The sequence below is a fragment of the Dipteris shenzhenensis genome, chromosome 7, assembly GCF_047967505.1.
Source record: "Dipteris shenzhenensis isolate YYH24624 ecotype China chromosome 7, Dip_SZ_1.0, whole genome shotgun sequence".
Taxonomy (NCBI): domain Eukaryota; kingdom Viridiplantae; phylum Streptophyta; class Polypodiopsida; order Gleicheniales; family Dipteridaceae; genus Dipteris; species Dipteris shenzhenensis.
In genome coordinates this window covers 55,529,097-55,542,098 of record NC_141602.1, presented here as the reverse complement: position 1 = coordinate 55,542,098, position 13,002 = coordinate 55,529,097, and the positions used below count along the sequence as shown (strand labels likewise).

The window sequence follows — 13,002 nt, the reverse complement described above, 5'->3', positions numbered from 1 at the left end:
CAGAGAGCATTGTACTAAAGAATGTGATTTGGGCACCTGGTCTCTATGGCTAAGTGCCCAAATGATCGTATTCTTTAGTACAATGCTCTTTGGCACCTCTTTTGGACTTTTGGACCCTCTAGCCAATTGCCCAAATCACCAGTACATTGCTCTTTCCCGGGGGGGTCACTAAGAAATATGTAAACTAGCACGTGCAATCAACGAAAGGGATTTTATACTTTTATGGAGTTACAGAAAATATACATACATAAGGGATTTTTTAATTCAAAAAGTAAAAATTTTCATACATAAGGGATCCTTTCATCATCTCAAAATTTGTAGACGGGGTGTATATACGTTATAAAAATCCATAGGTAGGGGGTTTTTCCAATACTACTTGATCGCACGTGCTATAGGGGGGTTTTAGACAGTGGCCCCCCTGAGTGCTCTTTGGCACCTGTTTTGGTCATTTTGAGCCCTCTGGGTGTCCATATTTAGTGATTCAAAAGTCATTTTTTTGGGGTTTCGCCTCATCTGGACACAATGGTGATGGCAAAATTAAGAGTGAAAACTTTAAATGTGAGTGTGTCGGGCAGGGGTCTCTAAAGAGAGTCTTTTTTTTTAATAAAAGAAAAGCATTTGCACTATTAAGTTTGTCTCTCTCTCCAACCTAAAAGACCCCAAAATGAGCTCCCTTTTTTTCTTATGGTGCAATGACAATGATGCACCTAAGCCAAAATTTGCTCTCCTGGTTAAGTTAAATCATGATGAATTTTAAACAGGGCATCACTCGGTTGCTCTTTTGAAAATACTTGTTATCACATTATTGCATGAAGATCGGACGGTCACGATTTCGTTTGCCACCGACAATCCACCATGGAGATCGCGCTTTTCCATCAAATTTGCAAATTGCTACATCTTGGCCATGGCAGCTTTAAGGAGTTTCAACAGCGGGTGGTTTGTTAGCGTCCTTATTAAAGTTTTCTATTCCGTCCTCATCATTCTCACTTTGCTTGATCTTTAAGCTTTGTTTCTGTTCCTCACGTTTTGAAATTCTGCAGCCCATTCATATCAAATGAGCTGTCTCGCTTCCCTGCACCCACATCAACATTCCGCTTCAAAATTCCTTTGTGCTCGAAACAAGATGTCACCGAAAAGCGATGACAAAAGCACTCGGTTTTTGTATAATCCTACTCTATACACTTACATGTAACAAAATCCTGTACAATTTACAAGCGGGAGAAGCTCGTGGCTTGATGTTGCCCTTTCAAGGAGGCTGAAATAGAACTCTACAACAGACTGACTGAACGACCTAAGATTATGCATCGCCTATGGTGTGCGTGCAATGGCGTATCTTGACTCGCGAATAAATGACTGTACAATATCATACAGCTTGTACAGCAATCGCTGCATCGATCTACGCGACCAAAACATGAGTCGTATGATTGTCGACATATGCCAGCCGTTCCCTACCTGAACTGGTATCCCGGCTTATGAGGCCGTAAAGTCGATTAAGAGAATCTTGCCTCTGTATGGACAAATTTCTGCGCACTTTTGAAATGTAGGCCTCTACTCTGGTATTGAACTCTTCTCTGCTAATCATATCATCGTCGTCACGGTCGTCCACCTCACCGATGTTCACCAGCTGCTCGTCCGGACGCCGACCCTTTGGACTGTTTTCGATCGTAAGAACCTGTGCTTCTACCTCATCATGTAAAGGATGCTCCAATCGAACATTGTCTGAATTACAAGCGCCTCCTTTTTTATTCTGTAAAATCACAGCCTCCTGATCTCCTACGGAAGTAGAAAAAGGCACATCTACAGTGGAATTTGTGCCTGTAGGTTGCTCTTCACGGCGGTAGGGCTCCGATGGCGTACAAGAAACTGGTCTTTCCTGCTCTACAGGCTCAATGGTGAAAAGGCTCTGCCGCTTTTGCCCAACAATTTCTTCCTGCTTCACGGGTTTGGAACTGCCCGATTTTTCAACAACAAGCTGGTACATGGGGCCCTTAGAAGGCCCGATGGGATGCGCATTCAGCGTTTGCAGGGAATCCGTGTGCTTAGCAGGAGCTAGGATGCCAGATGAAGCGACAATAGTCATAAGGATCAAGTTAAGCACAAGATACAAATAGGGGGGACGGAGCACGAGGTACAGAAACTTCAAGAACTGCAATAAGATGTGGTCGTACAAGAGCTGGCAGGCAGCAACTAGGTCCAATTCCCACCCGAATGAGGCCGAAAGGACGACGAAAAGGTTTCCGGTGAGAGAAGCAATGCTAAGGAGGAAGAAGATGGGTCGTCTACGATTCCAAGCAGCAAGGGCAAGGGAAGCGATAATGCTACGTAGGGGAGGTGGCAATTTCATGTTAGATAAAGACGAAAAGAAGTGGGGGAGAGGAAGATGGGTATGGTGGATAGACGAGAGTATGCACAGGGATTGAGGCAAGAGACCACAGGAAATAGGGAATGTGACGAGGAAAGGAGGAAGCGATATGCGAGGGCGACTATGGAGAGTGATGCAGCTTTGGGATGGTGGACAACTTTGTGCCTTTCTTATAGGGGACGGTGCCCCTTTCAACGGTGCAGATCGAGAGTGGCTCTAATCTTAACCGTTAGATGCATATGGAAATTCTGCACTACTACGAGTTAGTAGAAAATCAACTTTCCTCCCTCCCACCACATCAAACCTCGCATAATGCTCTCGACACTCATCATGTATTCTCCCCACCCACTATAGGGCTAAGGGCGCCTCTCCAAGAATCTTTTCGAATGCTCGTACACCTCTCTTTTTCACATTATCTAGCAACCAACGTAAGATTCTTTTGAATGCAAGTAAAGGTCACTACTCTTTTCACATTATCTAGCAAGAAACATTATTTGCTCGGACCCCCAAAGACCTTTATGCTACCTCCAATCACTAGATACCATGAAAAAGGGCTCCCAAAGATCTTTCCCGCTCGTTGAGACTAGACTAGAAAGGATAGATTGAGAGTTTCATCCCTACCACGAAGGAGCTTCAAGCTTGGCAATCAAAACTTCTAGCTCTTTATCCATAATCTTCCTTGTATCTTTCTATTAGCTCTCACCTTTTAATATTGTTACAATCTTTAAAAAATTCACATTTGTCAATACCATTAAGGAACATTCACACAAAGCTAATCCAACAAAAGAGATAACTACTCTAGCTCTCCCAAAAGAACCTGCAAGATGATAAGGTGGTCCAAAGAGTGTGTGGCAACATACTTTATTTAAAGTGAAAAGTGGTGGTGATGTGGAAACTATGCTTACAAAGAGTGTTGTGTATAGGCATTGGCAGTACTATTAATTATCCAAAGTAGTTTTTAGTTTTCACATACATGTCAAAACCACTATTATTTTTAAAGACACTTGAAATTACCATTGCTCCAAGGGCAGTAGCATTATAAACACATAACATAGTAAGCTCATGGCATGCTCAACAACTTTTTCTTATTTTGTTGGAAATGAAAACTTTTGAAAAAATGCATCCACATTTATGGAGCTGTTTTATGGTGTCTTAAAACTTTGACCTTTGTTGATATTTATAGAATTAACACGTAATAATTGGAGGTGGTGATCTTCACACCTCAATTGGTGTGCGGGTCATGGTTTGTTGAAGGAGGCATGCGGCTATTGACATAGGTCCTTTGATAGATATTAATCCCATATGCATATGGGGACTTTGGACATCCTTGGATATAATGGCCCTTGAACCCTCTCTCTCATATCCCTCTCAGGACTTTTTGGGAGGTGAGAGAGGCATGCGTGGCTAGGAGGCAAGGGATTGGGACACCATGCACTCCACGCTCCATCAAATTTTTACACATGGAAGCCAATCTTTGGCTGCCAACATGATATCAGAGCCATCTGTCCTATGGACTGTGCATCGCTTTGGCGCAGCTATTGCATGAATGACACGTGGCAAGAAGCACTGTTTTTTGAGACTATGCACTGCAGAGTAGTCGTGATCTATAGTGGGCTTTAAGTGTGACTTAACTACTTGATTCGATGGCGGTTGTGACTATTCTTGACTCCTAGCATGTGGCATCCTCCCTATGGTCTTTGGCGGACGTGCTACCCAAGAGGTGTTTAGTGATAGTTGGCATTTGATGGGCCCGGCCTTGTGGTTTGGTCATGGTCAAGGTTTGATCATTGGGTCACATTGGCTTGCACTGGGTTTTCCCACAAGGGGGTATTGGAGGTGGTGACCTCCACCATTCAATTAGTGTGTGGAGCATGGTTTGTTGAAGGAGGTGCGCTCGTGGCTTAGTGACATGCTCATGACATGTGTCCTTTGATAGAGGTTAACCCCATAAGAATATGGGGATTTTGGACATCCTTGAATATAATGGTTACCTTGCACCCTCTCTCTCATATCCCCCCCTAGAATTTTTGGGAAGGGAGAGAGGCATGCATGGCTAGGAGGTGGGGGATTGAGACCGCCTACACTCCATGCTCCATCTGACACCTTGTAGCTAGTCTTTGGCTACCAATAGTAGTTGGATGCACAAGAAAAAAACCCAATTTTATACATGTGTGCACAATGCTCTTTGAATAAATCCAACCTTATTTATCATTTTGCATTGGTTCTATTTCCACTCATGTTGAGAATTGTAGTGCCATGGAGCACTAGAATGATAGTGAGTGATAAAAGAGTGATGTGAAGAAGAGAGCAAAAGTCTAGATAGGTAAGAAAGATCTAAAAGATAAGGATGAGTTGTGGAGGGAAAAGAATGAGCTAAGATGAGGAAGACAAGTGGTATGATGTGTAAAGTGGATCCTAAGGCTATCTATATATGAAGCCTCCAATTGTATGATTAACAAGGACATTGGAATAGATTGAGTGTTGCCTACTTTGTGTCTCTCCCCTCATGGCATTTCTAATTATATGGTATCATCCTCCGTGATCCTTATTCTCTTTGAGTGTTAAACTAGGCTCAAGGGTAATCCTTTCCAAGATCTTGACATGGTATCAAAGTAGGTTAGAGAATAGTTTAGATTGAGAGAAGTCTTTGTGATACATGTCTGTCCATTGAGAGTTCTTCATTCCTTTGAGGATTTCTCTTCATTTATATATTCATTTACATTGAGAAATAGTTTGTGAGAGAGAGTTAATGGTCATTGGATCCTAGTCAACCTCCTATCTACAATTATGGGAGTTATTGACAGAGTACTTGACTTTGCCATGCAAGCAAACAAAGTATGCTCCTATGCTCATCATTGGACTCTTAGCCTAGACCTCTAAGCCAGGCTACACACGGGAATAAGCAAGTTGACATAGAGACTGGAAGCATTAGGGGAGAATTGGGGTCTCCAAAGGGCCCCCAATTAGTGTTTTCTAATTTCAAGGGATTAGTGAGGTATTTGAGGTGTACCAATGGGAGTGCTCCTTTTTGTGGGACAATGCCATGTTGAGGTGGAGGGTGGGTAGACCTACAAATAGCCCCTATTGGCTACTCCTCTTACACTGGGGACCACTCAAACCATCCCCCCCCCCAAACAAACCTACAAGTCATTCAAGAGGCGGTGGGCCCTTCTAGGTGAATTTTCCCCCCCTCTTAGCTTGTTACAGGCCTGCCCCCTCCTCTTCTCTGGTCTAGCTCCACTCTCCCTCCATTTTTCAAATGTGGATATGCATTTGGCATCTTCTCTACCCCCTCCTACTCTGGTCCACTGTGTTTCTCCCTCTCCACCACCTCCTATAGTAGCTGCTCATTCTCTCTCCACTCCTAGCTACAACACCTCCTACAACAACAGTTGCTCATCCCCTTCTGCTCTTTCTTCCTCCATTCCTAGCTACAGTACCTCCTGTAGTGGCTGCTCATCCCCCTCTACTCTTTCTCCTCCATTCGTAGCTATAACACCTCCTAGAGTAGCCACTCATCCCTCTCTACTCTTTCTCCCTCCATTCCTAGCTACAGCACCTCTTGGAGCTTCTCTCAAGCTTCAGTTGCACCCTCTATACCTTGTCCCTCTCTCTCTACCTCTATCGAAGCTGCTCTCTCCCTCCAAGCTGCACTTTCTAGTCCACTATTGTTGTTGTAACCTCTATACATGCATGGTGAGGAGACCATACATGTACTCTGTGTCCCACAGGAGCAAAAATGCACTGGGTGAATGGGTGCCTTGCACTTACAGCTTGAATGATTGGATAGTCATGAGAGGATCTGCCAAGGGTCCACATAAGCTTCCCAAGAGGAAAAGAGGTGATCTTTTGCATGAATGGAAGGGCCGCATCATGAAGTTCAAGCTTGGGAAGAAAGGATTGCTTGCAAAGGTACAACACATCTACATGGGGAAGGACATGTGCCTTCCTCCATCAAGCAATCAATCGACAATGCCATCGCATTATAAGTCTACATTTTGTGTAAGATTTTGAAGTGTAATGAGTCAGCTTGAAATTGTATTTTGAAATAGAACCAGTGTAATGAGTTAGTTTGACATTGTATTTTGAAATAGCACTTGTGCATAGCAGATGTATTTCCTTCAGACTTTGAGGAGTGGGAACCAGTCGAGTGCTTCTTAGGTAAGTTTACTGCCATTCATGAGGATTTAGGAAGGCAAATGCATGCTGGAGAGAAGTCTCAGAGAAGTCCTCTGCTTTGAAACAGAGAAATATCTATTGGTATAATGCCAAGTACATTACTCCAAGGATGGTATTAGGCTATGGCCATCTTCAATGCATTGCAACACCACAACTTGAAGACATGGATTGCAGCATGGTGGACACAAGAACAATGCAATCATACAAGGAAAAGATTGCAAAGGAGGTGGGCATGGCCATGAAGTTTACATTTGGCTTTGAATGGGTAAGGTTGTCTTGGTTTATGCCTCTGCACATTTTTGCTTCTTGTTTTCATAATATCCAGATGCACAGAACAAAAACCATGTGGTCATGCAAGTGCCTACATGAGAATGCCCTTGAGGAATTGCTTGGGGTGAATTGGGGAAGCAAGTCAGGTGAACAAAAGGGTGATCTGTTTCAATGCCATGTATGTAAGGACAATGTGGTTGTCAAGTACCACATCTCCCGCCAAATGTTATATTTTGCTTTCCAATATAGGCACTGGAAGAAAACAGGTGACAATTGGCCCCCCCTTGACTCTAATGATGATGATAATACAGGGGTAAGTTTATGTATTGGTTCTCATTTAGGAGATGTTAAGAATGTGACTGTCACATCACAGTGGACTCTCAGGGACATGCGGGAACATCTATTGGTCATGGAGGATGGCATGTCTGAGTCCTTTCTTTTTACCCTAAATGGTGAAAAGGTAGGAAAGCGTGCAGAGAAGCTCGTGTATAGTGCCACTTTTATCCCTCCTGCAATATTAAAGATTGTCTAGAAAATGTGTGGTGGAACAATTATGGATTTTGACATTTTCCAATTAAGAGTGGTGCAATTAATTTTGATGTTTTGAATGGTTTTGTTTCATGTCAAATTCAAGTTTTTCCCAAAAATTTTATAATTCTTTTTATTTCTTATATTTTGAACATTTGGGTATATATAGGTTATAAAGTTACTTTAGTTTCAAAGTTTCACTATCATAGCCATAGTTCTCCTAGCTACCAAGCTACCATGGATTCTGCTAAGTCTGCCTTCCACAATTTCATCTCCCATACTCCATTAATTGATAGAGAGGAGGAGTTATTTCCAGTCTTTGATAAGAGCATAGATGTCCTAGGTGCCTACTTGGGAGCCCAAGATGATTTTGAAGACCTCATGAAGTACATGCAAGACTACATCGCGAGCTTTGCATATCAACTTGATGAGTCTTCAAAAAGATGGGTCCCAATTGATTATTTGAAGTACTTGTTCAATCAAGAACCCAAGTCGTGAAGCGTTTAGATCGCTTTCGAGCCCAGCTCACACCCCTAAGGTTTAGGGAGGTGGACGCTGATGACCCCCTAGCATGTGGAGTCATCAGAAACACAGGAAATAGGTTCCTATCCTAGGAAATGACCTTTATTTTCCTTCTCTAAGACTAGGGACAAATGAAAGAGGAGGCCTCGACCTCAAGCCCTGACCCTGCCCCTGCCATTTTCCATCCTCTTATTTCTATAGATGAGCCCAACATCTACAATGAAGAGCCCATAGATGAAGAAGTTGAGGAGCGGGAAGCTGCATTGGCCCTGGAAGTGCTCCAGCGACCTCCTGAACCCCATTCTACTTCTCAAATTCCATCCACCTTGGGCACCACCTCTATTGACCCTGTAACAATGATATGGTTTCTTGCTCCCCTTTTTGTTGATGGAGAACGATACCTCTTTCTCCATGACATAGAGGTTATGTTTGGTCTTCGGGAGGATGAAGCTCTTGGTATCCTATGTGGATATGAGGTGGACACGACTATGCAAGAACCTGGGTTTTTGGGAGTAGATGATTCAATAGAAGAGGTTCTTGCTTTAACACTGGCCCAAATTAAAGATGCAGAGACATCAATCTACTCCGACCAACTTGATGTTCCAGAAGAAGCCTCCACATCTCACTCTCAGGACAGTAGGAGGCCTTTGGATCCATCCTCATTGACAAAGAGGAAGGGATTGAGCATGATGACTCCATAGTGGTAAGAAACTATGAGCTTTGAATTTCTTCGCTCCTGGTATCTAATGTAATGTTCGACTGTTGCAGGAGGCATTTGAGGTTGACCTATTCTCATCTCGGCAATGCCTTGTTCATAGTAGCTTCGGTCGAGATCAATCACTGGCACATTACCTTGGCCAAGCAAAAGGGCACTTTGTGGTTATCCACAAAAAGTTTTCTCCACATGGCACTGATGACCTTTTGAAGTGCAAGGCCTTGTCAAGAGTGATTGGTCATGCTGACATCAATCGCAATGCTGACAAGGTCATTTTGGGGAACTGCATGGCTGCCCTCAATGCCTTTGGAACCAATTTTCAAGGTATGGCATTCATTGCAGTAGCCATGTCCCTGGCTAGCAATGACAATAGCATTGACTCTTTATCGACTAGGTTTAGAGCTAGGAGTGTATTTGGAAATTCAAAGCCCGATGTTCTTAGTGTTTTAGAGAAGAGAAAAAGGCTCTGAAGCTTTATTGTATAGAAATTTTATTTTATATGTTCATACAGCTATACTTTTTATACAGTGCCCCATTTTGTGTTCTTTTACAAAATTTATTTTACACTGTCATTGTATTTTGTAACTTTAATTGTTGTTGGCATTAATATTTTCATTCACTATTCTATTCAAAAGCATGCGATAGATAAATATTTGTGCTATAATGGTCATTTCTAAGCAATCTAGTAAGAATCTCACCATGTGGCAGGAGGCAAATGTGTTCGGCATCGCGTGGGGAGCCCAAAAATGGCAAAACCCACTATGGTGCGTATGGGGCCTGTTTGACAATTTTTGGGCTCCCTGCGCGATGCCAAACACATTTGCCTTCTGCTGCGTGGTGAAAAAACATCATTTGACCACTCAAATTCACACTGAACTTGCATAAACTGATAGAAAGCATCACGTAACATGTACAATAACATGGGAACAGTAATAGAACATAAAAATATCTTTTATTCATTGGCCTCAAAGGGCAGAGATTTACAAAATGATTCAGGTTACACCAAATGAACCTAAACAACATCTAGGGCCTAAGGGAGGGATCAGAGCAGATGCGCTTGGCGAGTGCAAGGTCCTTGTCCATCACTATTACTCTTTTGGCATGGATAGCACATAAGTTCGCATCTTCAAAAAGACCTACTGTCATCTACTCCGTTGCCTCCTAAATTGCTCCCATAGCGCCTGAAGTGAAATGCACATCACTCTTGTAATGCTGTGCTATTTCACATACAACACGTTGGAAGGGTGCACGGGGAATGAGATTGTCCACAGTGGTTTGGAACTTGCGGATCTCCTGAAGTGCCTTCACTCCTGATTTTTTGCACCTCTTAATCTTTGGGGGACCCTGCACTGGCCTTTGGACATGGCTCCATGGTCGCTTGTCCGCTTTGAACTTCTTTCGCCTCTCCTCCCTTGCAACCACCTCTTCAGACTCCTCTTCCTGTGTCTACTGGCTCATTCGAGGTGGCCTCTTGTGCCTAGGGGTTTGCTTTGTCCTTGGTCTCTTTTCCTTTTCACGAGGCTGTGAGACAGCAGGCTAAGGCCCTTGCTCAACTCGTACTAGAGGCTCCTCATATTTGATCATCTCAAGGCATAGAGGGTTGATGGTGCTCTTTCGTGCAGTCTGCTTGGTTGGAGGATTGGAGCCAAGGTTCATTATATCTGTGAGCCCGCCAAATACTTCCTCTTGTTGTGGCCCCTGTAATCTCTCCATCTCCTCTCTTTGCCTTTCTTGCTCCCCTTGTTGGTCTAGATGCTCCACGCCAGGACCCTGTGGAGGAGGGAGGGGTAGTTGATCAAGATTGATTGGACTATTTTGCCCCTCTCAGGAGACCTCTCTACTTCCATGATTAGTTGTGTGGAAGGACTGAGAGGACCCCTCATCGTGCTTGGATCCTCCATCATGCTCGATTCCTCATGGTGCTGAGATCCCTGGGATCCCCCATGAGAGTCGGATGGTGAGGACTCGCATTGCTTGGACTCCTGATGATGAGAACTGCCTTCAGATCCTTGGTGATCATTGCTCTCTTGGCCACTAGGGCTTGCAGTGTGTTCGAAGGCCATGGCATTGTGAGGAGGACAACGGGTAGCATCTAAACGGTGTCCAGTGGGTCTAGTAGTTTGTTTACTCGTGCCATAGAAATGAGGGATTTTGGGGTTTTGAAGTGCTTTATATAGTCTTTTTTAAAGCACTTTAGGGTTTTTCTTTTAAATTAGGGTTTTTTGAGTGCACCTCCTCCCCCCCAGTCTTTTGTCGCCGGTAATAATCTTCACCACCCTCCCTTCCAACCCACTCACCCCTCTGCCCTACCATGTCGCACATGCAATTCTGCAATTTCCAAACAAATTTGTGTACTTTGGAATCTATAATTGACTCAAAATAGTGTTAAATTTATTTATCAAACATTTTACATTTAGGGCTCTCTTAGGACCCAACGCCTCCCCTGTTTGACTCTACATTGCAACCAAAGTGCAACCCCTTGGATCCCTATTGAGGACTTCCAAGCAGCACATCTCCTTGTCTTCTTGACATGTTGAACTGCTTTTGTGAGACTTGAGACCTCTACCTTATCGCGCTTGAGAGTCCTAGCCTCTAGACATCTATAAAACCAATCGAACATTTCGTGTAGTGCATTGCTTCGTGCGATACCACCCCCATGCCTTGTATTCTTGAAGTATGCTACCTTTGCTCTGTAGTGTGATTTCTCCATTCCTTGAGTATTCCAAATGGATAGAGGGGCCCATTGCTCCACAAACCATGGTGCATGTGCGTAAAGAATATGCTGTAAGGAAAAACATTGTATTAGAAACATAAACTCACTCAAGCTTAAAGCAAAAAATTTCAACCTAAGGAGGATTACCATGTAATGTGTAATATGTGACTCCCTCCATGCTTCTACCATCAATGATATGAATTCTCCCAATGCTGTCCTGAATCTCTCATAATAAAAGCTCATCTGTTTGACCTTGTCTAAGCAACTTTATAAATGCATCAAGCTTTGTCCACAGTTTTACTCTCAAAGTAGCAATTCGCGGATGTGAAGCTTGATTTGTGGTGCACTCACACAAATCTTTCCAGTACTCCCAACCTAGGGTGCTTTGAGCCAATGTATGTTTTTCTTTATCAGCATTGTGGTTGGACAAGAACCTCCTTGCCTTTCCTCCACCCATGGACACTTTAGTAGGAAGATTTTGTGTCTTTCCTGATTGTTTCTTGTCTTGCTTAAGCTTCACATTGCCTCCGTGAAGTCCCATTAGTGAGAGTAGTACTTTAGCTTTTGCAATGCATTGTTCAGATACTTGCTGTGGCCTCAAATTCCAAGCATAAACTAGATGGAGATAGAGTAACTTATCAAGTATACACAGCTCAGCATGCAAAGTACACACGTGTACCTGCTCCAATGGAATTGGTAGAATGGGGTCTCACTTAGGATCCTTTTTGTGACGATCAGGGGCTGCACTTTGAATGCAAGAAGGATGACATTTTCCCACTGTAGGCTTCCCTTCTGCATCTTCTGATAGTGGGTGCAATACAAGCATGTCCATTTTGCATCTGCACCTGTATCACAACCATACAAGCACTTGAGGGTCTTCAAATCACCAGCTAGATGCCATTCAACTTGAAACATTCAATGCCCATCCACAATTAATGTTTGCCTTGCCTCTTGTCTTCGAATAATCGATGGGATGCCGGTTCTCTCCAAAACCCACTTCAATTCTCATGGCACTCCTTTGGGGTCTCAAAGGCTGCAAGCCACCATATGTCCTTCTCATATTGGACTAAGAAACCTTGCTCAACTTTCTCATCCGCTTGAGCAAAACGCAAGGCGTCATTCATAATACAAATGCTCACCCTCTCTAGCTTGTGCTTTTTTACCAGCTTGCCATCTGTACAATGACAGAGAAATTCAGTAAGGATATAGAAATCAGAAGAAATAAAGTTGAATGTGAAGAGGGAATTTCTCTTACCTTCTTCTCTCATCCCATATAATTTGACCATGGCTCTCTGGAAATTCTCTACATCCATGTAAACATTATCGAAAGCATTCATCTCAAACATTTGGATGCCATATTTCTTTTTACTCTTCCAAGTCATTGTGCCACTTATGCAATGGTATCCTACAAGCTTTTCTTTAGCACATTGGTTTGTTTCTTGATGTGCAAGCCTTATAGACCACAGTGTTGGCAATGGCATTTTAGATATCTTATACTTTTCCTCCATAGCAGACGTGAAAATTTTTAAAACAGAGTTGTAAGCTTCACGACTTACACCAGCAGCATCACAAGCTCCAAGCACCTCCTTTTCTTGGACGAGGCCCTTAAAATCCTTCATTACCTCTCTACCAACTTGTTTACGTAGCCCTTTTTTTCTAGGGTCCTTCAACACTTCCATGACATCACTTGGCTTTATTAAACTTCTTAGAACA

At 43.2% G+C, this 13,002-nt stretch overlaps 1 protein-coding gene across 1 annotated transcript; it reads right to left on the bottom strand.

Moving 5' to 3' along the window:
• Positions 1 to 649: 649 nt before the first annotated feature.
• Positions 650 to 2,490, bottom strand: LOC147900533 (uncharacterized). The gene is made up of 2 exons (XM_087377362.1): positions 1,453 to 2,490; positions 650 to 1,072 (listed from the first exon to the last, which is right to left on the bottom strand). The coding sequence occupies exons 1-2, from the start codon at positions 2,342 to 2,344 to the stop codon at positions 1,020 to 1,022; spliced, it is 945 nt and encodes a 314-aa protein (XP_087233488.1). The 5' UTR covers positions 2,345 to 2,490; the 3' UTR covers positions 650 to 1,019.
• Positions 2,491 to 13,002: the final 10,512 nt, after the last annotated feature.

What these genes read in the sequence shown, in the direction of transcription:
- LOC147900533 (XM_087377362.1), bottom strand. Translation starts at nt 2,344, where the DNA reads ATGAAATTGCCACCTCCCCTACGTAGCATTATCGCTTCCCTTGCCCTT. An exon ending in AAGCCGGGATACCAGTTCAG is followed by an intron (nt 1,073 to 1,452) that starts GTAGGGAACGGC and finishes ATGTGGGTGCAG; the next exon opens with GGAAGCGAGACAGCTCATTT.